At 58.2% G+C, this 27,284-nt stretch overlaps 1 protein-coding gene across 7 annotated transcripts in view; it reads right to left on the bottom strand.

Annotated features, from left to right (window-relative positions):
- GRIP2 (glutamate receptor interacting protein 2) overlaps positions 1 to 27,284 on the bottom strand; it is an 84,604-nt gene that overhangs the window by 15,129 nt on the left and 42,191 nt on the right. For 4 of the 7 annotated variants that reach the window (XR_004312197.1, XM_032458711.1, XM_032458717.1 and 1 more), the window contains exons 2-14: positions 12,621 to 12,701; positions 12,231 to 12,366; positions 11,288 to 11,433; positions 10,544 to 10,630; positions 9,997 to 10,072; positions 8,951 to 9,096; positions 7,990 to 8,137; positions 7,713 to 7,882; positions 5,630 to 5,755; positions 5,153 to 5,302; positions 2,616 to 2,802; positions 2,026 to 2,171; positions 1,248 to 1,328 (exon numbers count right to left, since the gene is read on the bottom strand). Coding sequence is in view for 6 of the 7 variants with exons in the window: in XM_032458711.1 (XP_032314602.1) it covers positions 1,248 to 1,328; positions 2,026 to 2,171; positions 2,616 to 2,802; positions 5,153 to 5,302; positions 5,630 to 5,755; positions 7,713 to 7,882; positions 7,990 to 8,137; positions 8,951 to 9,096; positions 9,997 to 10,072; positions 10,544 to 10,630; positions 11,288 to 11,433; positions 12,231 to 12,366; positions 12,621 to 12,701 (1,680 nt within the window). In the remaining variant the exon portion in view is untranslated. Of the gene's footprint in view, positions 1 to 1,247; positions 1,329 to 2,025; positions 2,172 to 2,615; positions 2,803 to 5,152; positions 5,303 to 5,629; positions 5,756 to 7,712; positions 7,883 to 7,989; positions 8,138 to 8,950; positions 9,097 to 9,996; positions 10,073 to 10,543; positions 10,631 to 11,287; positions 11,434 to 12,230; positions 12,367 to 12,620; positions 12,702 to 20,395; positions 20,557 to 27,284 lie in introns of those variants that run through there. The other 3 variants (XM_032458713.1, XM_032458714.1, XM_032458716.1) reach the window with 3 other exon arrangements.

The following is a 27,284-nucleotide window of genomic DNA, read 5'->3' as shown; positions in this document are numbered from 1 at the left end:
CCCAGAGGGGCTGGCGGGCATCTGTGCCCCCAGCACCCGGCACAGGGCCAGGCCCCAGAACTAGGTGACCCTTCAACAATGGAGTTCTTCCCTCCCCAGCTGCAGGGAACACTGGCTGTGGCGGCTCACAGCAGGATCCCGCTGGGGAACTGCCTTGGGCCAGGGAGCAGCCCCTTCCGAGGTCACGCTAACCCCAAGGACTGGTCCTCGCAGGGGCGCCCAGGCCCGGCTGCCAGCCTCAGCTCAGGACAGCTCCCGAGGCCTCCCCAGCTAAGACTCGCCGCGAGGCTGGCGGAGCACCTTCTCCCCTCACAGGTGTCGATCCTAAGAGCCCTCCTGGAGAAACCCCCTGCACCCGGCTCCTGCCGGGAGCAGCTACTCCTGGGGGCGTGACCTAAGACAACGGGCGGCTGAGTGTTTGTGATGAGTCCCTGTGGGCCAATGGGCTTTCCTGTGAGTGACCAGGTATAAGGCGGCCCCTCTGGCCCACGTGGCATCTCTGCAAATGACACAAAGGCGTCTCCCAATTAGTCTGCTGGGAAAATGTAGGGAAATTTTCAGTCTGCCTTGAATCGGCACCTTGTTTCCTGGACATCCTGGGCCACCGCCCCTGTGGCCCGGCCCAGGGGTTCCTGGACTGGAGGAGGCTTCTGCCCTCCGTCTGCTTAAACTCCCGCCTCTACTGGCTGCGGTGTCGGGGGCAGGAAGGAGCTGCTTCAGTGGCCCCTCTGGACAGGGTCCCCTCCCAGGCGCGGCTGGGGAGATGGCAGGAGAGGAGGTCAGGGGACTCGGGCTTTTCCTGAGGGAGACGGGGGCCGGGGGTCCCGACCGTTCCCCTGCTTCTGCATTCTGCCTTTCTGCCTGCATTCTGTGGCCCCTCATTTTCATTCTTTTGACAAACATGAATTAAGCTCCTACTGTGTTCCAGGCCTTTTCAGGGCCCTGGGAACACAGAGGTAAACAGGAAACCAAACCTCGCCCGTGTATCTGGTGCCTTACAAACCACTCAGCCACCCCTAGACCCCAGAGGCCCAGAAGACCAGGAGACTCCCATTGTGCAGAATGGGAAATGGAGGCTTCAAGAAGCCCAGGTCTTGCCTGAGGACACACAGCTGGGCACAGCAGCAGAGGGAAGCCGAGTCAGCCCTCCCTCTCTCCCCTCCAGAGCCCCCCCTTCCCCAGGGCCAGGGGGTGCGCGGTCTCCCCGGCAGTGGGGGCGGGCGGAGGCGTGCGGGGCGGGGACTCACAGCTGATGGTGATGCCCAGCTCCACGCCACGCCTCTTGGGCAGCTTCACGTGGAAGGTGCCACTGCTCGGGATGACAGACTCTGTGCAGACGGACACGAGCCTGCGTGAGACCCAGGGCAGGAGCCCCCACCCCACGCCCATTCTGGTCCAGTGGGGAGGGATCCCAAAAAGTCGCCATCCCAACCCCATCCTGCTTTGACCACCCACCGATGTGGAAACAGGCACGGTGAGCCGACTTGTCCGAGACAAGTGCCCTCCCGGTCAGAGCAGAGTTGGGACTGGAACCCAGACCTCACGCTGCTGCCGTGGCCCCACGGCCAAGCCAAACCCATTCGGATCCAGCGACACAGACCTACGGAGCACCTCCCACGTGCCCAGCCTCAGCTGTGGCTTTCATGTGATTTATCTCATCTAACCCAAACAACACGCCCCGTGGTAGAAGGATTCTATGCACTGTTTTCACAGTGAGGGGAGCTGAGGGTAGGGGAGGAAGAGTCCCGTCCAAAGTACACATAGTGTCCAAATCACAGAACCAGAATTCTAACAGAGTCATTGTTTGGGTCTTTGCACAAGCTCTGCCACCCACCCCCTAGCTCCTGTTCCATTGCAAAAATCTCTCATCAACACTCACACTGGTGTGTGCAATTCCTTCCTCCCCGGCCAGTGCCGTCTTCCCCACCATTAGTGCTTGGGGACACCCCGCAAATGCGACGGGAGGGGGAGAGGGGGAGGAGCATTTGCAGGAGGCACGAGGAGAGAGCTTGGGGCATCACTCACCGGCCACGTCGAACTCCACCTCCAGCACCACCTTGTGCGCCAGCGCCGCGTCCCGCAGCAGCTGGTTGGCCTCCTCCATCGTCCCGTCCTCGGTGGCGATGCCGTTGATGGACAGGACACGGTCCCCCACCTGCAGCAGCCCACACCTGAACCCGGGGCGGCCCGGCAGAGAGAAGAGGACCCCGTTGGGAGATGGGAACATGGCGCAGGAGCTGGGCCAGGCCCAAACCTTGGCCCCACCTCCTGGGCTGGGTTGTAACGCTCAGCGCCACCCTGGGCCAGGTGTAAATGCTCAGGCAAATTACCACAGGCCTCTGGCTGGACCTCAGTTTCTCTGTCCAGTGGGAATGATGCCATGCCTCATGAGATGTATATAGAGGACTCTGACTTCAGACAGACAGGGGTTCCAGTTCTGGGTCACTCGTGAGCTGTGTTACCCTGAGCAAGTGAGTCAGCTTCTCTGAGCCTCAGATTCCTCACCCGCCAAATGGGGCCAGTGATGGGGAGTGGTGCGATGGTTAATGAGAAAGAACTGTGCAGCCAGGCTTGGTGTGTGACTGGGGGCCAGTGGGGAGGAGCAGCAGGCTCACCTCTCAGCCGGGCTGTCGGGCTCGATGAAGCGCACGAGGGGTGGGGAGGACAGGGTCTCGGTGGCGAAGATGCCGCCCTGCAGCTGGAGGCCGAAGCCGCTGAGGGGGTCTCCACAGAGCACGACCTCTGTGGTCTCCGTGTGCACGATCTGGCCGCCGGGCCCCACCGTGCTGGAGGACAGCGATACTGCGGGGCAGGCAGGCACAGCGCTCAGGGGCACGGTCCCAGTGAGGCCTTCCTGCCAGAGCCCACCCACCCTCGTCAGAGGGACAGGTGAGCGGGAGGCCTGACCGCCCTGGGGCTGGGCCAAGTCACGGCCCATTCCGAGCCTTGGTCTCCTCATCTGAACAGTGGGATCATCAGTCCTACGTGCTGGAGCTGTGGCAAGGAGTAAGGAAGACAGCTCCTGGGACTCTCATGTTGCAAAACGGGGGCTCTGAGGGTCAGTGATATGATGGCATTAATGTGGCATTCTGCTACAGTTTCTTTTATTATTATACCATACAGATATCACATTATATTACATTACTGTTAGGTATGGTAGTATATGTTATGCTATTTTTGGTAATGGCTTTATTGAGATACAATTCAGCGACCACAGTATTCACCCCCCTAGAGTTCGAAAACCAATTCACTGGTTTTTAATATATTGAATATTTAGTATAGTCAAGTTGTACAACCATCACCTCAAATCAATTTTAGAATATTTTCAGAAACCCTTTTTCCTTTAGTTAATCACCCAAATCCTCCCATATCTTCCAGCCCATGGCAACCACAAATGTACTTTCTGTGTCTAGAGATTTGCCTGTTTTGGACATTTCATATCAATGGAATAAAATAATATTTATGGTCTTTTGTGTCTGGCTTCTTTCACTTAGCATGATGTTGTCCGGGTTCATTCACGCTGTAGCACAGATCTAACCTTCCTTCCTTTTCAAGGCAAATATCCCATTGTATGATGATACTGCATTTTTTTAATCCACTCATCATTTGATGGACACATAGGCTGTTTCTATCTTTTGGATATTACAAGTAACACTGTATGAACATTTGTATATATGTTTTCGGGTGAAGATGACACGTTTTCATTTCTCTTGGGCATATACTTAAGGAGTGGAATTTCTGGATAGTGTGGTAACTGTTTAACTATTTGATATGTTATTTAATATATTTTGTTTTATATTCCACATATATAATACATTCGTATTATTAATATGGATATTGGGTATCATTTATTAAGCAAAATTTATTGTATTTCATTCTACTATTAATGGTACTATTGTGTCTTTATATATTATTGATTTATACTATATTTTATATTACATATTATTTATACTATATTTTATATTACATATTACAAAATGTGTAACATTTTATTATTGGGTATATTGAGTTATATTCATTATTTACATTCCTAATGATAAGAATGGTACCTGGAACATTGGAGGTGTTCAAAAATTTTTGTTTAACTAATTAATTAACTGAAATCATTAAGGAAGGAGACAAGTAAGGGGTTCAGGGTCTCCAGCTTATGGAGATAAGCTTCTGCCTGTGAAAAACACTTCTGAATCTTTTCACTGACACATCCCCAGCTTCAGTGGGTGACAAAGGTGGTTGGTAAAGGTGTATCTTATCTATCATCTGACCCTGAATTGTTTCCCTTTTCACCTTGGCTGCCAGGAAGCTCATAACCATCTTTAGCTCCCTTCATGTGCCAGATGATTTATATTTCTCTTTCCTTTCCCAGTTCAATCTCAAATGGCCCAGCCTGACCTTCCATTATTCCTGGGGGCCTCTGCAACTCACATGGAAGGAAGCTAGGAGCAACCTCTACATCAACAAAGACTTTTCCCAGAAAAGACTTCAGAATTCTGGGTATTCTCATGATTTTTGCTACTTCCACATGCCTCCTGCATGATCATTCCACGACTATTTGTCTTTATGTTTATTCATTAAAAAAAACACTTAAATATCTCATTTCAAAAGAAACTATATAGAGTAATCTTAAAGAGAAATGTTTACAAGCAAAAGTCAAGTAGAAATATATATCTAGTAAAACTGAAAATTACTACACTCTGGATGGCTAGTCTCAGGCCTGTGTGTCTCTGTCTTAAGAGAAAATTAACAAATGTCAGAGAAGTGATAAAGACAAAGTAACACCACACTCAGACTTTCCCCTTGAATGGACCAGAGGCTGAATGAGACAAAAATGAAATGGAGTTACTGTGAGAACTTGATGCAAATCTGAAAAGGCATCCTTTCCTCAAGACACTTTGCCACCACCTGCTGGAAATTTTTCAAAATAAAATATAAGACAAAGTGTACAAAGTAACTGTCACCCTTCAGGTGTGCCCTTGTGCAGTGCACAACCTGCCCAACCATCCATGGCAGCCTGGTGTACTACACATGCTACTTAATGCTTCTCCCCGACACATAGCCCCTGCAGGGCCCTGCCCAAAATGCTCCACACCCTTTGGCAATTCTCTCTCTCAGGTATACAGGCAGCCCAGAGGGGAGGGAAGAGACCATGGCTTACATGAGCTCTTGTGTTCCCGTCTTCGCTGCCTCCTCCGCCCCATTGTGGTCCGGGGGCTCATAGGCTGGGATCCACGAGGAAGGGTGCTGGGGTTGGTGCAGGGAAAGGCGTGGTTCATGGTCGGCGAGGAAAAGGGAGATGAGGACAAGGCTAGGGAGATGAGAGCACAGCCCCGTGAGCCCCAGCAGGGCCCTCCACGCTGCCACAGGGAGACACAGGGGTGCCTTTGCCCCTCCACCACGCTCGCTGTGTGACTTCAGGCAAGTCTCTCCCCCTCTGGGCCTCAAAGCCTACAGGGTTTCCAAAGACCTGGTGAAACCCAGCCGCCAGGCCAGGGCCCATCTCATCCCTAAGGTGTGTGCAAGGTGCTGCTGCAGGGCCCCCTGACTTCTCTGGGGCTTGGTTCCCTTCCCTACAGGACAGGCTCACGCCCCTCCCTAGGAAATGGGGAGAGTGACAGCAGGGAGGGCACTTTACATCGGCTCTGGTCCTGGCCAGCAGGGGTGGCCCAGGTGGGCGTCCTGCAGTGGCCAGGCCGGGGGCTGTGGCAAGAGGGCACGCAGGGGTCCCAGCGATGCGGCCGCTCGCTCCTCTGCACCTTCACTGCAGCAGAGGAAGAGGAGAGAGAAGAGAGAAGCCGGGCGTGAGGGGCGGAGCGGGTCTGCATCGCCACACCCCGGGAGGCTGAGCTCCTGTCACCACCGCGAGGAGAGGCAGGGAAAGTGGGAACAGGACATCCTGAGTTTCCCGAGCCAGGCTAGGCATCCGAGATTCCCTCACGGGCCCCGGACGCCACTGTGCGCCGGGCACTGTGCTCGGGGCTCAGCCCCACAGCATCCCGAGAGGCAGGGACACGGAGGGAAAGCGGGCTTAGGCCGAGGCCGACGGCTGGGAGGGGTCATGGAGCAGGATCCAAACCAGGCTGACTGGCTCTGAGCCCAAGACCTGGCCAGGCAGCTTGGAGGAGTGCAGTTTGCAGACGGTGTCCCGCCGCAGCTCCCTTGGGATCTGTCACTACACTGTAGCCCTGGAAGCCTTGGCCGGCAGTGACGGAGCAGGGACTGGACCCTCTACCAGATCCTGCCTCCCGACCTCCCCCACCTGCTCCTCCAAACTGGCTGCCTTGTGACACCCACTCCTGACTGCCCTGGGTCCTGTTCTGCTTCCTCCTTCCTCTGGGACTTTGGGGGGTCCAGCCTCGTGCGATGTGTTCTTGGCTAGATGAGTGAGGCCCTGGTAATCTCAGCCCACGGATTCTGCTTCCCTGTGCGGAGCCCCCACCCCCACCCGGGGGCTGGGCTGACTCTGGGGGTCCAGTCCCGGCTCCATCACTGGCCAGCTGGAGAGCGGGACCTGTCACTTAGCCCCTCTGTGCATCATCTGTAATATAGGACAAAGACAGTGTCTACTTCCTAGCGTAACAGGGAGGAGCAGAATGAGCTAATACGTGTGACGTGCTCAGAGCAGGGCCTGGCACTTAGCAGAGGCTCATTCAGTGAGAGCCAGAGGACCGTCAGCAGCTGTGTGCCCTTGGAAGGCACTGCACTGCTCGGAGCCTCAGCGCCTCTGTAACATGGGATAATCAACCTCGTAGACTTGTCCCGGGAGTGACCAGGTGACCCATGGGAGCCCCAGCACCACAGCAGGTGCGCAGTAATGGGGGGAGGACAGATGATGCAGCTTCAAGCCCCAGAGCCCCTGCTGTGGCTTGTCGGGGCCTCTCCAGATCCTGGCAGAGACTGCAGAGATGGGCCCTCCCCCAGGCCGGTCCCCCCACATCTGATCTGGGCAATTATTTTTCTCTTGGGAGTATCAGGCGTGCAAAGGGCGGTGGTGGGGAGGGCAGACTCCATCCTTGCCCCCCGCACTGTGCCCTAGGGCTGGAATTCACAGCCTGACCAGCCTGACCAAGCCCTGTGCACTCAGGTCCTCACTCCTATTTACAGGTGAGGCAACTAAGGCTCAGGGAGGCTGAAGCATCTGCCAGCTGCTGGGGACAAAGCTGGGCATGAACTCAAAGCCCAGGGTTTGGTTGCTGGAGGCACTTCCTTGCCCTGAGCAGGACGCTACCTCCCCATGACCACCCTCCACCCCAGCTCTGCCGTCTGGAACCCCAGACCATCTGCTCCCTCAGGTTTTAGAACTGCTGGCTGCTCCAGGCTGGGAGTCCCTGGGAGCCTCCCTGACTGCCTGGTTGCCTCCTCTGGATCTGCCAAGGGCCCTGAGCAGAGCCCAGGATCCAAACTCTGAGTAGCACAGAGCAGAGAAGGACTGTCCCCTCCCTTGTTCTAGCCTTTATATTTCTATTAATACAACCAGTGATGGGACTAGCTTTGGGGGCATCCAGACCAGCAAACTGTCAATACAAACACCCACGTTGTTTCTCTGCCCCATCTCTCCACCTTTACTGGGGCACTTACTTGGGGCTTCCCTGTAGGAATGGACACTGTTTATCAGTAAGTTTTAGCCTGCTCAGAGCTTTAGTCCTGGGCCTCTGGGACTTATGCACCTCTCTCCATAAGCTAGAGTTTGGGCCCTGAGGTTTGTTAAGGGGACCTACCTGCTTCTGAGGGCTTCAGGGGCCGCTGGCTTTGGGGCGCAGGCAAGATCTCCAGACGTACTTTCTCCGACACACTGGCCAGGAGCTTGGTGGCCTCAAGCAGCGAGCAGTGTTCCGTGCTGGTGCCATCGATGGACAGGATGTGGTCTCCGGCATGCAGGGCCCCACTCCTGGCCGGGATGGGGAGCAGAGGGGGAGGCTGATCTGGCCAGATGGAGCTCTGGGTGGCCTCACCCCTGCACCCCGACATCGTGGCGGCCCCCAGCATGAGCCTCACCTGTCCACCACACTGGCTGGCTTGATGCGGTCGATGGTGATGACCGGCTTGTTCCGGTGGGAGCTGGTGGTGAGTGAGATCCCCAGGGCCGACCCTGGCGTCTTGGTTATTTCCACTATCAAGGGCCCCGACGCGTTGGCCACCGTGTCTGGTACAGGGAAGGAAAGAGTCTGAAATGCAAATATTGGGCACCTTCCTCCATTTCAATTCAACGCTCTCTGCAGGGAGGGATCACTGCACACACTTTGCAGACAAGAAAACGGAGGTGTGTGGGGGTAAAGGCCTCGTCCAAGTTCACACAGCCCCTCGGCAGCAAGGGGCCGGGCGGCGGGATTTCAGGCCTGAGGGGCCGTGGGCCCCGGCTGGCGGGACGACGCTGACTTGCTCACGTTTGCTGAGTGTGTGCTGGCGCTGAGCCGTAGCTTCCACTACGAGCCTCCCCGTCTCCAAATGACACCCCATTCACCCACCCAGTGGCTGGAAAACAAAACCTGGCTCCGTCTGCTCTCGCCAGCCCGCACCCCCGCCCCCAAGCCCAAACATCAGCAAATCAGGCCCACTGGACCCCCATCACGTTTCCTGACTCCTTCTACGCCCTCCCCAGCCGCCATCACCTTTCTGTCGCCCGGACGGCGGCAGGTGGGAGGGCACCCCAGCCTTCCCCGTCTCGCTCCCTGATTTTTTTCACACACTGATCATCACCTGAGACTCTCTTTGACTTATTTTCTTCATTGCCCACCTTTCCCCACCAGGGTGTCAGGTCCACGAGAGTGGAGACCTCCTCTGTGCTGTTCTTGGGTGGACCCCAGCGCCTCAAACAATGCCTGGCAGAGTATTTATTACCCAGAGAGGCTCAGAGAGGCTGTGACGGGCCCAAGTCACACAGCCTTTGCAGTGATGAGGATCTGTACCCGCACTACCCCCTCCCTCCATCCCTGGGCCTCTCGTGCCCCCAGCTCACCTGGGATGGCCACGTCGTACTCCACCTGGAAGAGTGCCTCGTGGCTGCACTGCCGCAGGGTGGCCAGGGCAGCAGCGTGGCTGGCCCCACGCAGCGAGGTCCCATCAACGCTGAGCAGCCTGTCACCCACCTTCAAAGAGCCCTCCCTGCAGGGAAGGGCCCGGTCAGCCTGCCCAGCCCAGAGCAAGCTCTGGGCTAGCCCTGCTGGCCAGGGCGGGCAGTCTGGAGGCTTCATGCAGCTGGCACAGAGGTCCCATCCCAGGGCCCCACCCTGGTTCTCAGCAGCGGTTCTGGCCTGGTGACAAAGGCGCCTGGGAAGGAATTCCGCTGGGCCCTGGGGGAGGGGCCTGAGTGGGGCTCACCTCGGTTTGGGTCACATCCCGGTTCTGGAATGCCTGCCCCAACAGGTGGCCAAAGCTATTCTGGGAGGTTCTATGAATAGCTCGTTGCAGGCCTGGCCCAGGGACGGGTTTAGATTCCCGACAAGGCCGTTCCAGGCTTCTCTTAAAATGGCCAGGAATCTCCCGCTGGGGAGGCCAGGGGTCAGGAGTTGGGAACTGGGCGTGTTCCTCCCATACATTCTCTCCTCCTGGTGCTTCTGAGCAGGGCCCAGGCAGGGCCAGGCTGGCAGCACAGCCAGGACTGGGCAGGCCACATCACAGAGGGCCGTGGTGATGCCGGTCACCAGGTCCCTAAATCTCTCACAGCAGCTCTTAGGGGCTGCACTATTGGACCCATTCCACAGGCAGGAAAATTGATGCCAGGGAAGGGGCAATATGACACCAAAGCTCGCTCCCCACCCCCCACCTTGTCCCCTGAGACAGCAGAATCTTGCAGAAGATAGAGCTTGGGATCTCTGTCATCTGGGATTCAGTGCTGGCTCCACCAATAATTCCCTGAGCGACTCTGGGTAGGGGTGTCCCCTCTCTGGCCCTCAATTTGCTCATCTGGAGACTGCGTATGACGTCCACCCAGCCTTCTGCACCGGGGAGCTGGGGGAGGGCAGTGCAGGAAGAGGCTGGTGGGTCCCTCCGGCTCAGGCTCACCTGTCGGCAGGGCCGCCGGGCCGCACGTAGGTCAGGACGAGCGGGCGGGACTTGTGCCCGTCTTCGTGGGCACCTCCTGGACAGGATTCGACAAGAGGCAGTAACCATCTACCCACTCCACCCCGGTGCCCAGAGGCCCTGACCCAGACCCTAAGCAGGCTCCCTTAATTAACCCAGTCCTTGCTTTGCACAGTCCCCGCCATGAGACCCCAGCTGTGAATCCCACCCAGGGCTGGGACAAAACGCAGGGAACAGGACCAAGTCCTCCGTTAACCCCCTTGCTTCTCTTCCTGGGATCTCATCCTGTTTCCCTTTTGCTCTGCCTGATAGGCAGCCCCAAGCATCATTTTTCAGTACAACTTTTTCCTCTCATTCCCCTTAATCACACACATTTTGCTGCTTGGCAGATTTTGCCGTCTAGTACTTGATTTAATGATCCTGGGTTTGTTAAAGTCAGAAGGAAGACATGTAAGATATATCCATCTTCACACCTAGAAATGGCATAGCCTTCCCATCCGTTGACCCCAAAGGGGACTCTCACACTGACCTCTGAGGACAAAGCCAAAGCTGTTGCCCTCCTTGTACAGGGAGACATCCACTGTCTTTGAAACGATCCCTGGGTTGTTCTCAGGGGCTGGGGAGAAATACAGGACTTCTTGAGTCCCTCAGTCACACCGCCAAGCCGACAGGTGTCCCCAGAGCTCGTTCCAGGAGAGCTGAGTGACAGGAAGGGTAACCCCACCCCCATTTTACAGGTGGGACAAGTGAGGCTTAGAGGCATTTTCTCCCTCAAACCCACTTAGCCCACCACTTAGAGAGGGGGAGGGCCTGCCCATGCTCCCACAGAGACACCGCAGAACTCAGGCTTGAGTCCGTGGCTCGCAGGTTCAGGCCAGACCTGAATTCCAGATAGTTACTCCAATTTCAGGACTTTAGACCAATTTTGAAAATTCAGAGCTGGCCTAAACCCTGCGTCTCTGTACTCAGTGCAGCATGGTAGGGCAGGGAACAATTCTTCAGCCACATAAACCTTCCCCACTAAAGGGAAAGCATCTGGAAACTAAATACGCGAGAGAACGATGGGTTATAAACAGCGCCCTGCCACCTCCTGGTGACAGCGTACTGCAGTTGTAGACAAAGCCCCAGGTGTGGCCTGGGTGTCTGTGGCAGGTCTCCAGGTCCCACCCACCCCAGCTGGCACGATCCCCACCACCCAGGTGCCGGCGAGGAGGCAGCTGTGTCCACCCACGACCGAGGCAGCGGAGAAAGTTCCCTGTCCAAGGGCACCCACCGGGCGGGGGCAGCTCATACTCCACCTCCAGCACCACGCGCTCGCCCACATTCTTGAGCAGAGTGATGATCTCATCGTGGCGGAGCCTGGTCAAGTGGATTCCGTTCACAGACCGAATGTAGTCGCCCACATTCAGCAGGTCACTCCTGGAACAAGGAGGCCGAAGCACGCAGATGGTAACAGGAGCCGGCATTCACATCCCCCCTCCCACTGAATCCTCAAGATCTGGACCCCATTTTACAGATGGGAAAGCTGAGGCTCAAAGGAGTCACATCGTCCAAGGTCGCATAGCGAGTGACTAGGAGAGTGCGGATTCTAACCCAGGCCTGGCCTTTCCCCCTGGACGATGGTCTGTCCACTTTCCCTCTGGTGGGGCTGTCACCCTCACAGTCATAGCTCTGACCAGCCCCAGACAGCCCGCAGAGTGGACAGATCATCATCCCTTTGCTGTTCCTTAATATTCTTTCTGAGTCCAGAGAGGCAGCGGTGGAGAGGCTAACCCCTAGGTTTCACAGAACTCACGGTCCAGAGGAGCCGCAGGGGTAAAATAATGGGAAAGGGCCAGGCCCTGGGGGCAGAAGTGGCACGAGGGCTGTGCTGGCAGAGAAGAGCGGCTGACTGGCCTGGGTCCTGAGGGCTTCCCGGAGGCAGTGTGGAGGCATGAATAGGAGTCTGCCAGGAGGATGCTGTAGGGAACGGGCCTTCTGGGCAGAGGGAACTGCATATGCAAAGGCCTGGAGGGCTGGGGGAGTGTGGGGCACTGTGTACTAGGGAAGAAACAGCCACGGCCTGGAATCAGCCTCCACCGAGGCCTTCCCTCCACAGACACCCAGCCCTTAGGTGCTCCTGGCAACAGCTCCCTGATTGCTTTGCCGAAGCCCCTGGTACATTTTCCACTGGCCCCCGGCCCCCGCCCACTGCCCCCAGCAAGCCCACTTCTCACCTGGCTGCGAGCCCCCCGGGTCTCAGGTTGGAGACCCGGGGCTTCCCGTCCTTGTCCGTGCCACCCGAGATGGTCAGGCCCAGCGTGCTGCCTTCCTTCTTGGTCAGCTCCACCGTGGTGACCCCTCGGAACTCCTCTGCCAATAGATTGGGGGTGAGCGGGCAGCGTGGGGCAACTCTGGGCCCCTAGCTCCAGGGCAAGTGAGGTCAGTACTTGGTAAGCAGCACACTTGGCTGCATTAGGTGGGGTGAGATCCTCTCCTTTTTTCAGAGGCAGATCAGAGAGGGTAAGCGACTAGTCTAAGGTCACAGAGTGAGTTAGCGGCAGGGCCGACGGCATCTGCCCCCGACCCAGAGCTCCAGGACACAGCAAGAGGAAGGAGCGTCTCACCTGGAATGCTCTGCCGGCGGCAAGCCAGGGCCACATCGGCCCCTCCCACGTCCTTGCCTGCTTTGGAGTAAGGCCCATCGTCTGCAGGCGAGAAAGAGAGGAAAGGCCCTGCGTCTCACTGTCACTTCCGTCGGGCGAACCCCTTCTGCCTCAGGGATCTTCCGCTTCGTGGATGTGGCGCGAGGGCTTCCTGCCTGCCACCGCCTCCACCTGGGTCTCTGCTGCGGGGTTCGCTGGCTTCCCCTCCCAAGGGCAGCTCTGCTCTTGAGGGTGAATGCTACCCCGTGGAGCCGCTTCGCGGCCATTCTGTGGTTAACCATCTCTACAGCTGTCAGCCACTTACAGAGAAGGAAGATGAGGCTCAGAGAGGGACAACTCGTGCCCACGGTCACACAGCAGCCTCTGCAAGGAGCCAGGACCGGACCCCAGGACCCTCGGCTCAGGCCACCCCAGGCCCCAGGCTCCCTTGACCACGGTCTTTTTCCCACATTCCTTCTCCAAGCCCTTTCTCAGCACTGGACTGAGATGGGTAAGTTCAACCAGCAAACACTCCAGCTGGCCGGCTCTTCCATGCAGCCTCCAGGGGCCACCCCCTGGCACCTGTACACCCCACAGGCTTCTGTTGCTCCCCCAGGCCCCCTAAGTCTGCACATGCCCCACCAGCCCCTGAAGAACAGCCCTCCTCTGCCCGCCCTCCTACCCCGCTTCAGCTCGGCCCAGCCCAGGGCTCAGAGCGTGGTCAGGCCTGAGCGCTGACCCTGGCTCAGCCGTTCACCAGCTGTGGGAAGGCCACTCCCTTCCTGAGGCCCCTGGTCACTCCAAGGCCTAACTCACAGGACCGTCCCCTCCTTGCTCCTCAGAGGAGGGTCAGAGAGCAGGGCTGGAGGGGATGCAGCCCCGGCAGCAGGAAGCAACCTCTTATCTCATCCCAGCCACCTCCTCTTCACAAAAGGGTTAGGGAGGGGATCAGGTTAGGGCTCAGCCAGGGGTGGGGTCAACTGGACCAAGCTCAGGGCTCAGCCAGAACCAGGAACGGGGTTCAGTCTATGGATGGTTTCTCGACCTCGGCACTAAGGACATTTTTTCTGGATAATCCCATGAGTGGGGGACTCTCTTCCGCATTGTGCGAGGTTTAGTAGCCTCCCTGCCTCCAACCACTAGATGCCAAGAGCACCCTGCCCCATCATGACACCCCAAAATGACTCTAGAAACTGCCGCGAGCTCCCCAGGGGAGCAGTACTGTCCCCCTCTACCCCCAGCGAAATCACTGCTCTGGGGACAGGGGCGGGCTCAGGCTGGGTCCGGTCGGTTCGGCCTGGGGTCAGGGCTGTAGCTCAGCCCAGGTCTGAGGAAGCCTGAGAACCTTCGTCGAGAAGGAGTTTCCAGGGGCAGAACCTCACGTTCGTGGGATAAAGCCATGGAGAGGCTGCTTCTCCAGGCCAGGGCTAGGCTCCCTGTGCTTGTCAGGAGGTGGCAAACAGCAAATCGAACAGCGTGTAAGCCTGGAGCCATTTCCGGGGCCCCTGGAGCTGGCCCCCAGCAGCTGTGCTCACCCCCCACCCCCCAGGCCCTGCGTTCACACCCGCCATGGCGGATTCAGGCAACACCCCATTAAGTATAATGAGTCCTATTACGGTTCCCTGATTCCCACTTCATTTAGATTCAACAAAACGGTCCTGAGCTAACAAAGCTAAGACCGGGTTCTTCTATCCACTGTGTGACAGCAAACATCTCTGGTATTTCATGTGGGCAATTCGGGAATTAAAGTCTGTCTTCATCCCCTGCACGTGAGATTCTACCCCCGGAAACTCCTCTCCTGGGCTGTCCGGGGAGACCAGAGATGAGCTTGCTGGCTCCAGGTTAGGGGTCGGGATGGATCAAGGTTGCCAAATTTGGAGCCATAGGATCCCAAAGCATGGAGTGGACCAGCAGTGGGTTAAAGCTGGCTCCTGAAGCAGGGGGTGCAGGATGCATTTCCTGGGGTGTCTCTGCCCTTCCCTCATCTCAGTATTCAGACTCTGCTCCAGTGGACAGCACAATGCCGTCACTGGGCTGTGACGGCACGCCTGGGACAGCAAGGTGTGTCGGTCTGCTCGTCTCAGTGCTGAGTGGCCCCAACTCCCTTCCTCCTACAATTTTTTGCTGGCTTGGAGCTCAGCTGTCCGGCAGTCCTGACACTGTGAGGCAAACCAAGGCTCATACAACTGTGTGCCAACAAAGAGTCAGTGGGCAATGAGTGAGGACTTGAGAGACCCCTCCCTAGGGAAGGGGTCTATTTCTCCATCTATAAAATGGGGGTGTCTCCCCCCATCACTGGCTCTAGTCAGATCAAGCTTGAGAGTTTGAGGAAATTATTTTATTTATAGCAAACCCTCTAAGGGTTCAGACCCCAGTCCGCCTCCCTCAGAGAACATGCCCACTCTCTCTCTTTTTTGTTCTGGGACCTGGTAATTACATGCTTAGAGATGAAGGCTTTTCAAAAACATCTTTCCCACCAATTTTCAGCTGGAAACGTGCATAAAAAACAGAGATATTTTTATCCGAGTGTTTTTTTTCCTGTCTCCTCCTTCCAGCAATGGGCAATTATGAGCTCTTGCCTTCAGTCAATCTGTCCTGTAAGGACTTGCTTCAGGAGGAGATTCATTTCCGCAGAGATGCCAACCCATCGGGCAAATGCGGGCTGGGCAAGGCTGGGGAGCCAGAGGGAAAGGCCTTGCGGGGCACAGAAGTGCACACCTGGTCCCCGGCCCGGCTCCGCTGCAGCCTGGGTGGGTGGGTGGGTTTCTTTTTTATTTTATTTCTCTTGAAAGCGTTGCTAACTTGCCTTCATTATCTCTGTTTCTCTGGGGCCCCGGGAAGCTATTGAGCTTTGACAAAGGGAAAAGGGAGTCAGCCCCTGGCCAGGCCGCCTCTGCTAGGGTCCCGCCTGAGCCGGAGAGGGGCAGGGCAGGGCTGTAGACTCGGCAGGCAGGCGGGCGTGACGGCCGCCTGGCTCTCTGGGCCTCCGTTCAGCTTCTGAGATGGAGCCACCGACAAAATCAAAGCCCAGAAGCGCAACTTGGGCTGAACAGGAAATGACCAAGTGACAGTGAGCCACCAGCAGGGCCAGCCCAGCCCAGGTGTCGAGGGGGAGAAGGGGCCCCGTCATCCCGGGTAGAACCCTCCTCCGGCCGCACATCGTGGCCCACTGCTGCTGGCTGCTGCAGCTCTCCACCAGGCCATCGGGCCGTCCCGCCGGGCCCGCCTCACCTCCGCAGGTACTGCTGGCCCGATGGGAGGGGAAGGGTGGACTCTGGAGTTAGGCCCACTCAAGATTCCGATTCCACATCTGCTGCTGACCAGCTAAGGGATCTGGGACAAGCCAGCCCTCCCCTCCAAGTCTAGTGCCCCCCTTCGAGGGTTGTGGGGAGCAATCAGTGAGGTTAGGCAGTGCCCAGAAACCACGGCACACGAAGTTCTCTCGCTGGCCCTAAGTTTTGTCCTAATTAATGATGGTGATGACTCCGGTTGAGCGAGTGCCGGGTCTTGTGCTACGTGCTTCACAAGCTGTGTCTCATTTAATCCTCAGCCTTTGCTGAAGTGGGATGATGATTATTTCCACTTTACAGACGGGGAAGCTGAGGCACAGAGGGGTGACGTGACTGCTCACCATGAGGAGCAGGGCAAGGATTTGACCCAGGCTGTATTCTGAAAACTTTAAAATTATCACCACTTTCTCCTCATGATACGTTTATGTGGTGGGTTCCATCATCATCTCCACGTTACAGACGAGGAAACTGAGGCACAGAGAGGTTAAGGCAACTGCCTAGGGTCACAGAGCGCCCAAGTGGCAGAGCTGTGGACCCCGCCTGCATCCTCCTCCCGCCTCATGACAGTCCTCGGGGATCTCAGGGGTAATGCCCGTGGCCCTCCTGGCAGCAGCCCCGGCTCCTTCGGGCACTCCTGACGGACTGAACGAATTCCCCTCTGGCCATCACGGGCTGGACGGGGCAGAGGGCTGGATGGAGCTGCACGGAGGCTGACCTTGGAGTAACAGTCCCAGCTCCGCAGCTGACAGGCCCCCCCAGGAGCCAGCCTCGGCTACCGAGAGAGGCGTGCAGCGGTGGGTTCGGCCGTGGGCGACTCATGCTCGGTTCAATGCATGTTTTTAAGGAAAACAAGAAGAAACATATCAATAGATTTAAAGAGCAGATGCCTGCTTCACTTGCTGCCATGGGATTTTAAAAAAGGATCTGAGAAAGGAGCCCAGGTGTTGGGCCCACCCTGTGCCAGTCCTGCTCCAAGCACTGGACAGACACTGACACACTGAACTTCAGGGGGCAACAGGAGGGGGGCTCCCTGACTAACCCATTCTATAGATGAGGAGACTAGAGCCCAGAGAGGCCATTCAATGGGGGAGCTGCGGAGGACGGACTGGAATCGGTCTTCCTAGTACCCAGCAGACCACATCTTTAACCCTCAACTCTGCTTTGTCCCTCCAAACACGAGGGCAGCAGACCCCAAGCCAGGGGCGACCGGGAAGACAGTGTGGGGCCCGAGGAGGCCCGTGTTAGGGTTCAGGCACCCACAGGCTGGGCACCACCCAGAGTTTGCCAGCCCTGCAATCCCACCTCCACGAGGTGTGTGGAGCCCCTGGCACTGGGCCCTGAGGCCACGATCAGGCTGACACCCTCCTCTGGGGGGCCACGATGGCTCCAGTCACGTGGGATGGGGTGCAGGCTCCAGCCGGGCCGTGGCCTTCCGCCTTCTGGGTCTGCGCTCTCCCACCTCATTCTGAAATCCGCAATGCAGAGGAGCATGTGCCCTAAACTGGTCTTTGCTGGAGCAGCGAAGACTCAATTCGCCCCATGAGAATAAAAGTAGAAGTTGTCCCCACAACTGACAGTCCCTCGGCCTCCCGGACCTCATCTCCTAATACTGTCCCCTGGGCCCGGTCCTCTCCAGTGCACTGGTCCCCTCGCCGTCCCACACACCAGACTCAAGCTCACCCCAGGGCTTTGCACTGGCAGTTCCCTCTGCACAGAATCCTCCTCCCCAGGCATCTACAAAACCCCCTTCCTCACCTCCTCCAGGAACTCATGGAAACGTCACCTTCTCGGGGACGCCTTCTCCAGTCGGCCTGTTTGAACTTGCACCCGCGCCCCCAACACTTCCTTCCCTGACAGACTTAACTTTCTTTTTTTTAACTTAGTGATCTTACTTACTGCCTGCCCCTGCCCGCTATGATGTCGGCCCTGGAGGGCTGGGTTTTTGTCTGTTGGTTCACTGCTGTGTCCAGCACGGAGAGTCTGGCACATAGTAAACACTTGGTAAATCATTTGAAATTCAATCCCCATTTACAGATTAGGAGACTGGGGATCAAAGAGGTGAAATGAGTTGTTCAAGGTCGTACAATCAGGAAGAGGCAGAGCCGGGTACAAACCCAGGCCTCCCTGGGTCTGGAGGCCATGGCCTCTACGGTCTGGAGCCTGGGGTTCCTCCCACGGCCACCACCCCTACTGAGGAACAGGAGGTCAGGCCTGCCCAAAGGTGTAGGTGGCTGGAGTGAGGGCCCCTCAGAGGAGTGGGCGGCCCAGGCCATGGCAGAGGGACCCTCCCATCCACCCCAACACGCACGCACCCTGCCTGAGCCTTCCCAGGCCCTGGGAACAAAGATCACTTTGTGGCCGGGAGTCAAAGGAGAGTGGACATTGTAGGGGTGTGGGAGTTGGGGAGTTTCCTGCCCAAATCTGCATTCAAGCCTACTGGGCGCCCCAGACCGGGCCACACCCCTTCCTGTAGGGGCTCAGGGTTAGGGGCGTGAACAACACAGCAGGGCCAGGGGATGGGTCTGAGAAAGGACTCAGGCAGGCAGAGTCCATGGGGAGGAGGAAGGGCAGTCCCACAGTCCTCAAGCCCAAGCCCGGCTCCCCCTGGGGAGCACCGCGCATGGCCGGGTTCTCAGGACCTCAGCCTGCTCTGCAAAATGTGGAGGGTGCATGGAGTGGCCATCCTTGTCCCCGTGCTCTGGGGGAGGCCACATGCCCAGAAGCCCAGTGGGTGGTCATGTGTGGACATGTGATCCAAGCTGGGCCAATGAGCACTGGCCCTGGGATGTTTGCTGGAACTACTGGAAACAGGTTCTCTATTTCCTTAGGGAGGATTGATCTGGCTGGCCTGAAGGTCAAAAGTATTAGGGCCCCCCTGGGCACCTCAAGGAGAGGAGTGTGACTGGAAATAAAGCTTGCTGAAAGAGGAGCAGAGACCTGGAGTCCTAACCGTGTTAACTGAGCACCTGGATCCCACTGTGCCTGAAGCTCCATCTTTGGACTTAAAAAAAAAAAAGCCTCAGCACTGATGCCAACTGAGGCAGGTGTGATCATGAGGCTCTGTGACCTGGGGAGCAGACTAGGGTGGGGGCTACAATGGTGAGGGCGATGGTCAAGGAAGTCATCAGACAGAGAAAAAGCCGGGGAGATTATGAAGGGCCCTGAATGCCAGGATAAGAAGCTGTGATCAAGTCTGAGTTTTAGCAAACTCCCTCCTGTGACAACACAGGGAGCGAGCGTGAAGGCTGGGAGGCCAGAGAGGAGACTGGGCCAAAGGTCCAGACAGGCGATGCTGAGGCCCGACCCTGAGGGGAGGCCACAGACCCAGAATGGGGAAACAGCAACCTGGCGGTGCCCCTGTGAGGTCTCCAGGGCACAGCTGCCCTTGTGGCTCTGACCACTGCAGGGCGAGGGGACCCCACTCCCGGGGCCTGATGTCAAGAGGACAGATGCACCCAGGCCAGGAGAGGGCAGAGGCGGACCCATGGGGTCAAATCCCAGCTTTGCTACTTCTGGCCTACACCTCTGTGACTCAGTTTTCCTAACTGTAAAATGGGGAGAATAATAGTAATGAGCACACGGTGTTGTGAGGATTGAATAAGAAAATGCAGAATTCAGAGCAGGGCCTGGCACAGAGTAAGATCTCAACAGCCTCCAGTTACTAATATTATCTGGGGGCCCGGGAGTGAATGACCCTGCCTCTGTCCCCTGTCACGGGCAGGGAGGTGGGAGCCTAACCTCACGGGCCCTCGGAAGCAGGGTGCTAATCCCAGCTCTGCCACTGTGGGTCTTGGGCAGCCACCGTCCCCTCTGAGCCTCAGTTTCCCCATCTGTCCACTGGGACCATGGTCCCTACCCTTGGAGCTGTTGTGAGAAGATAACATCAGATGTGTGTTGAACATGGGAAGGATGACCTGGTCTCGGCAGAGCCCCTCCCAGGGTCCCAGGCCCAGGCCCATGCAGGAATGTGGCAGCTGAGTGACACCTGTTCCCCACCACGTTCCCAGAGCCTGGGGCTCATGGAACAGACACCACCCGCCAGGCCAGGGCTTCTGCCTCCTGCCATGAGCCCCAAGCAGGAGCTCCCCCCACAGCACCCTGGCTCGGGGCTGGCTCCCACAGCTCACGCAGGGCAGGACGCGCCTCCCGGAGGCACACCTGAGACGTGAGCGCTGCCCTCTGCAACTCCGCCTGCCTGCTGCCCGGGGCCAAGCCCTGCGGGACGGCCCAGCGGGCCCATCTCCAGCACAGGACAACAGGACAGCAGGACAGCAGCCAGGGTCAGACAGACAGCCCTCTCACCTGCCCACCAGCCAGGGGTCCCACCCTTGCTCTCCCTCCGGGCTCTGGGTGTCTGGGGAGTGGCAGTCCCAGCCATCACCATCCCAGTCCCCTCTCTAGGCGGCAGTTCCAGAGGGATCTGGGGGTTCAGCCCCATCACTCTGCCTACTGGTCCCCATCACTCACCTGCCTCTCCAGGGGTCTCCCGGCTGAGCCCACACAGCATGTCTGCTATTGTCTCCCGGGTGCCACCGACTCCTAGGGAGCCACGCTGCTCGGCGCCTCCCTCGCCCTCCCCAGGGAGGGGCTGTGGGAGGGGAGCTCACAGCTCCCACTGGCTGGGCACGAGTCCACCCACTGCAGCGGGCGGCTCTCTGCTTAAAGGGGACACGGCCGTTGTCATGGCCGACTCCTGGATGGGGTACAATGCCCCCTCCCCAAGCCTGAGTCTGGGTTGGGGGTCTTTGAAGATGGCGTGCCTGAGGCCTCCCCCGGCGCCCCCAGGGGCAGGCAGACCCCTGGCGCCAGTTCTGCCCCTAACTTGCCCTGAGACTTTGGTAAGTGATTGTGCCCTGCCAGGCCTCAGTTTTTCCATCTGGAAAAGGGGAGCAGTGCCTTCCATACTCTTTTTTTTTTCAAGTAGCGTAATTCAACAGAATCTTGCCCAGAATCCCAGGACATAAGCCAGACAAAGTTCACCCGATGGACCATGCCAAGGCATGCCTGCTGGTCTCAGTTTAGAAACCCTTGCACTCGGAGCCCCCAGGGGCCCTTCCACTGACGTTCCAGCGACCTCTCCCAGGCCTCAGTTTCCTGGTCTGTCAGGCGGGGCTGGGGGAAGGTCAGCCAGCAGCCTGTGGCACGGAGCACCCCCAGCTTTGGGGAAAGACAGAGCAAGCCTGGCAGATGATCTGCATGTCCTGGCTTGACAGGCAGGGGCAGCTGGTCACAACTCCAGCCCTAGCTGGGCCTCAGCCCGGCCCACTCCTGGATCCCCCCACGCCCGTTCAGGATGACCCGGGCGATGCTGGTGGACAGTCAGGGCCCTCCTCCAGCCCTCCGCTGCTCCTGCTCTCCATCCCCCCAACGTGTTTCGGCACCGACTGAGGGCCAGACACTGCACAGGTGCTGGGGAGAAGGGTGGGCGACAGTGACACGGGGCGTCAAGCCTGCACCACTAGCTACACGCTGCATCCTACTGAATGCAGCAGAGACAGACAAAGTCCCAGCCCCCATGGAACTCTCAGATGTGTGGGGACAAGCGGGGCTCCACTTCACCTGTGCCCTGCAGCGAATGGAGGGGTACAGCTCCGCGGTTAGGGACCGGGGCTTCTGGTTCCCTCCCAGCAGGGATGCACATCATGGAACCCAGCCCACAATTCCCGGGCTGCCCATCCCAGCTCCTGCCAGCCTAACACTGTTGGCACTTGCAGAACAACCCAGGCTCTAAATCTGGGGTGAGGCCCCTTGTACCCCTATACCCACAGGTCATGTTCCTCCCCTGTTGCCCACTTCCCAGGGTGCCTTCTTCTTTGGGTGACTTCAGGTATGTCCCAGGGGGTAGGGCCCCTCGGGTCAGCAGTGAGGCCAAAGGTCAAAAAGAGACGCCGAGGTCTCAGCCATGGGAGGGACGGTGAGCACTGGGTCAGAGAGGGGGGACCTGAACTGGGAGGCGTTTCCTGGGAGGCAGGACAGGGGGTGCAGGCTCTCTGTGTGGGCCACAACGGTGCCCACAACGGTCACGATAAGATTCTTGTTGAAGACCCCGACCACCTCGGGGCAGTCCCAGCTCCACACCAGGCAGGAAGGGACAGGGCCCTTCTCAGCCTGCGAATTGCTCTGCACAGACCCTCCCCCTCTTCCCCCTATCTGCAGCCCCTTCGAGGAGGAGGGCTGTGCAGCGCACAGGTCTTTGCAGTTACATCCACCCCCTCTCGTAAGAAAATATTTGCTCTCCGTACAGACGCATTTAAATGAGAGATTAAGATTGATGGTCGGAAACCTTGCTGTGTTTCTGTCTCTCCCGCTGCTCCTCTGGAATTTACTTTTGGGGGCGAGAAGCTCCTGGAAAGGTCAAGCCGTGGGTTCTGGGAGAGCTTCCATGTGGCGTTTCCCTGAGCGCCTACTGTGCCAGGCACTGGGACTGGGACACCAGGAGGCAGGTGGCGGCCAGCATCTTCCCGCCCTCCGTCCCTGTCAGCCCACCAAGCACATCTTCATTTCATCTTTTCCAAGAGTAGGTTTGGAAGCAACTGTTGATCCGTTTTGGAACAAGCTAGGGTTTAAGTAAATGTTTGGCACAGAGAGGTTAACTAAGTCGCCCAAGGTCATTCAGCTGTAAGAGTGGAGCCAGGTTCACACCCAAGGGGTCTGTTCTTAAAGGCACTGCCATGCACCTCTCAGGATTTCAGGGGCTTGTAAAGGGGTCTGGGCGTGCAGAGGAGGGGCAATTAGCTCTGACAGGGGTCCACTGGAGAGGTGTTTTTGAGCCTGACCGAAGGATGGGAAGGAAGGTGCCAGGAAGGGAAAAGCCACTCACTGTCCACGAACACAATCCCCTGTGATAAGTGAGGGAGAGACCAGGCAGGAGATGCAGATGGAGCCAGGCCACGGTGAGGGGTGCTCCTAAGGTCTCACTCCTCCAAGTGTGGCCTGAGGACCAGCAGACCAGCACTGCCAGCGGCACCTGGAGCACCTCAGCAATGCAGAATCTTGGCCCGACCTGGGCCTGCTGAGCCAGAACCTGCATTGCCCAGCTCCCCAGGGGATGCATATGAAGTTTAAAAAGCACTCTGTTACAAGTTTGCCTTTCATCCTACAGGAAACGGGAGCCACAGATGGTTGTAGAGCAAGGGTGTGAGAGGCTCTGCAAGGACCTCAGACATGGAGCAGCTCCAAGGGAGAAGGGAGGAGGGCCTGGGAGCTGCAAGCAGGTGAAGCTGCAGCTGGGCCCTGCCCCAAGACGACCCCACTCGTCCAACGCGGCCAGACTCTGGGGAGTCAGAGAAGGGGGACAGACTGCTGGGCCCGCTCCGTAGCTATAAGCCAGGCCTGCCAGGGGCCTGGGCCACCAGCGGCTCTTGGTCACAGAGTTTGAATCTTTCATATTTCCAACACTATAAATGACCCGTGCTGGGGCCTGGGGAGCCAGGTGGCAGGGCCACTGAGCTGGCCAGCAGCTTCTCCATGGCTAGGAGAGGCAGTGACACCTCCATATCCTCAGGTTTTGTATGACAATTGGAAGATGCTGTGTGACCTGGGCATGTGTCCAAACCTCTCTGGGCCTCAGCTTCCTCAGCCATACAGTGGGACTAAAAAAAGCACCAACCCCGTCCTACGGTTGAGGAGCCCGCATACTGAATCAGGAAGCATTTATCCATCCACTTTCCTGCCCAGAGTCCCTCACCAGCTCCTTGGATGGACACAGGCCACAGAGGCGGGACTTCAAGGTGGCCGAGCACACAGATCAGATGCACCCAGTTCAAACCCCAGCTCTGTCAGCCACAAGCCATGTGATTCCAGGCAAGTCACTTCCGTCAGAGCCTCTGTTTCCCCACCTAGGCTTGAGGGCAGAGGCCTTGGGAGGTCTGCCCAGCACATGCTCTTTCCTACCAAGGCCAGGTTTGCAGGCCCTTCTCAGAGTCCCTTAACGGGGAACCACTGGCACCCCTGTGGGGCCGTGCTCTGCTGGGCAGCTGTCCTCCCACTGCAGGACCCCAGCGTCCCGGGCCCCAGCCCACCCAGGCGAAGTGACCCCCACAATTGGGAACCGACCCCAAGCTGCATAGATGGGAAAACCGAGACCCAGAGAGGGCGGTCTCTGAGGCTCCCCCAGAGCGGAGTGGGGCCTGGACCCCGGCCTCTGTCCTTCCTCTGAGGCCCCAGGGCTGGTCCGTCATAACCACAGCGGAGGGAGCCGTGTCCTGATCTGCCGGGGCCTGAGAGACAGCCGGAAATGAAGTCTGGGTGGGAAGGAGGCAGAGATGGCGATTCGAGGACGAGAGATAAACCCTTTATTGCTGTTCATCTGCGTCTCCCTCCCTCTCTCCCTCCCTCCTCACACCACCCCGGGGGCCAGGCCAGGACAATCGCTCCCCTCTCCTCGCTCCCCTCTCCTGTCTCCAGACATTTCCATAAGGTGGGCTTTATCGTCCCCATTTTACAGACGGGGACACAGACCCAGCCATGATGCCACCTGCCACAGGTGAGGGCCGCAAGGTGACCTCCCTCTCAGGGGATACCACCTGGCTGTGGCCCCTACTCTGCCACGTTGCCCCACACCCCCAGCCCTACTGCCCGTCACCTGACAGGTGGCACAAGCCAGGCAGAGCTTCAGGGGTAATGCCACCCCACGGCTGCACGTGGGTGCAGACACCTGCTCACAGCGCCTTCCCCGAAGCCCCCCTCCAGCCCTGGGGGGCAGGGGGCAGGCAAGGCCGCGAGGTCCCCGTGGCTGCGAGGGCAAAGCACCGCAGGTGGCGTGCAGGCGACCAGGGAAGAGCAGGCTAGGGAGCGGAGAGGAACCACAGCTGACGGTGCTTCACGCAGAAACTGTGCCAGGCTGCGTTCTCAGCATCTCCCATGTCTCCTCATTTCCTCCCCATTGCATCCCCACTCCACAGGTGAGGAATCAGACGGCCCAGAGAGGGGAAGCTACTGGCTCTTAGTCACACAGAGCATGAGGGGTGAGCCGGGATTTAAACCCAGGCCCTGCTGATGCCACCGACACAAACACCGCACCCACAGCCCCCCGAGAAATGCAACTCACACAGGTACAGGAAGAAAGGGGGACTGTGGCGGGGGTCCCCCGAGCTGCTGCTCCTGGGGCGTCTCCCTAAATCCTCTGACTAGGGAGGGCCAAGCGGCAGGAGAGCCAGAGGCCAATTTTCTCTGTGTCTCAGGCCAGTCCCTTCCTGCCTGAGCCTCAGTGTCCCTTTGGATGACAACACACCAGCAGTGCGAGTTTGGGGACCTACCGGGGGAGAGGTCAGAAGCATGGAGTCAGGACCCAGCTCGATACAGAACAGGAAAAAAAGGGAAAGGAACACGACGGTGAACAGGCTGTGCACCAAGCGCAAAGGAGACGGCCTCAAGTTCACGCAGAGCCCCCCCCTCCCCCGCTCAGTCGTAAGCAAAGGCGTGAAGGGGAGGCGACGCTCTCCCACTTGACCCTTGAGGACGGTGGACGTTAGAAATGCAGGTGGGACCAGGTGCTGTGCGTGGGGGGGGGGGAGTGGAGAGGCAGGACACTGCTGGGGGCGGTAAACTGAGGCCACAGAGAGACCCCGCACCCTCCCTCGTGGGAGTTACCCCAGGGTGATCCCCCACGGGTCCCCAAGGGGTGAGAATGGAAATGTCGCTGGTGAAGTTGACCTGGGTCTCCCTCCCGGAGGAGGGGACAGGGAACACAATGGCCGCACCCGTGGAGGATGACATGGTTTAGAAAATAGTGTCAAGTTAAAGGGAAAAAGGGAGGGAGGAAGAGGAAGGGGGAGGGAGGGGGGACAGAGTGGGGAAGAAAGGAGGCAGGGAGAGAGGGTGGGAAGGGGAATGTGCCCTCCCTGTAACATCATTTATACAAATAAAAAACATACAGGAAGCACTTCAATGAGCTGCAAGGGCAGCGTACACCTGTAAAGACCTAGATCACAGAGGGATGGGTTCGAGGCAGGAAACTGGGAGTGGGGACAAGGCATGAAGGAGAAGCAAGAGAAAACAGCGCCAGAGCAGGTGCCGGGCCAGCCCGGCAGCGTGTGCTGGGAACTGAGGGGTTTAGCTCGACCCCGGAGCCTGGGATTAAAAATAAAAAATAAACAGGTGCCTCAAATGGCATGTTAAGAAGCTAGAGCTCTCTCCTGAGGATACCGGGGAGCCATGGAAGAGTTTAGAGGGAGGGAGGGATGAGATCAGTCAAGTGCCTTAAAAAACGAACTGACCTGGGTGTGGAGTGCGCCCCTGGGTGGGGTGGGGGCCTCAGCCGCCCTCCCTCCCATGGGGGCCACTCTGACTCTGCCCACCCACCCTCTTGCTACCTGAGCAAAACCTGAAAATGAACGAGCAGGCTGTCAGGGCTCAGAGCCACCCTGCGCCCTCATCTCAGGGAGTCAAGGACGCCACGGCAGTGCCCTCCCTGGCGCCCACCCACGTCCAGCCCTGGAGAGCCCCCTGGGCTGGGAGTCAGGGAGACCTGGCCTGGAGGTCCAGCTACTGCTCACAGGACCGACTCCGGGCCGAGAACACGACACGCGACCAAGACCATCAAGGCCTCTTGCGGAAGGGACGGCACTCAAAGAGGATGTGCTAGGAGCCCAAGCATAACAAAGTGGGCCGAAGAGTCAGGGCCCCTCCGGGAGGAGTCAGGGAAGGCTGCCTGGTGGAGGCGGTGTCTGAGGGACACAGGAACCAAACCCTCAAAGATGAGTGCAGAAGGGCATTCCAGGCAGAGGGGCCGCCTGGGCAAAGGGTGGGAGGCCGAAGGTGCACAGGATGGTAGGGAGAGGCACCAGCCCACGTGGCTAGGGTCACAGGCCCCCCAGAGAGCAAGTGGGCTGGACGGGCAAGTGGGGGTGGGTCCTGACGAAGCCCTGCTTCAGGGAGAGAATCACTGAATGGGGCAGCCCAGGACTGTGGCCGCCACATGGCTGGCATTTAAGGAAGGGCGAGCTCTCCCCCTCAGTGAGATGCTGGTCGGGGACACACAGGAGGTCTGGGCATGCCAGCCACTCGACCCAGCAGACAGGAGCAGGGCTGGACCCTGAGGACAGCGACGCCCCCTTGCGGCTGGTGGGGGCTGAGGCCTTGGGAAGGGCGGGCATACCCCTCAGCATCCGAGGGGAGCGGGAGACCGGCCTCGGCCCCTGGACCCCCACCATCCGCCCCCAGGTCAAGCACTACCCTGTTCTCCCACTCTACTGCGCACAGTGTCCCATGGAGCCTTTCAAGGGCCCTTGGAAGTGGGCGCTGCTGCTCCTGATTTCCAGAGGAGAAAGCGGAGCCCCGAGTGGGGAAGGGACTCGGCCGAGGCCCCGGCTAGGACGGGCCGAGGGCCGGGCCGCCAGAACCGGCGCTCCCTCCA

The sequence above is a fragment of the Camelus ferus genome, chromosome 17 (genome assembly GCF_009834535.1).
Source record: "Camelus ferus isolate YT-003-E chromosome 17, BCGSAC_Cfer_1.0, whole genome shotgun sequence".
Lineage (NCBI taxonomy): Eukaryota > Metazoa > Chordata > Mammalia > Artiodactyla > Camelidae > Camelus > Camelus ferus.
Note: the sequence above shows the minus strand (reverse complement) of the source record. Positions and strands in the feature narration are given on the sequence as shown.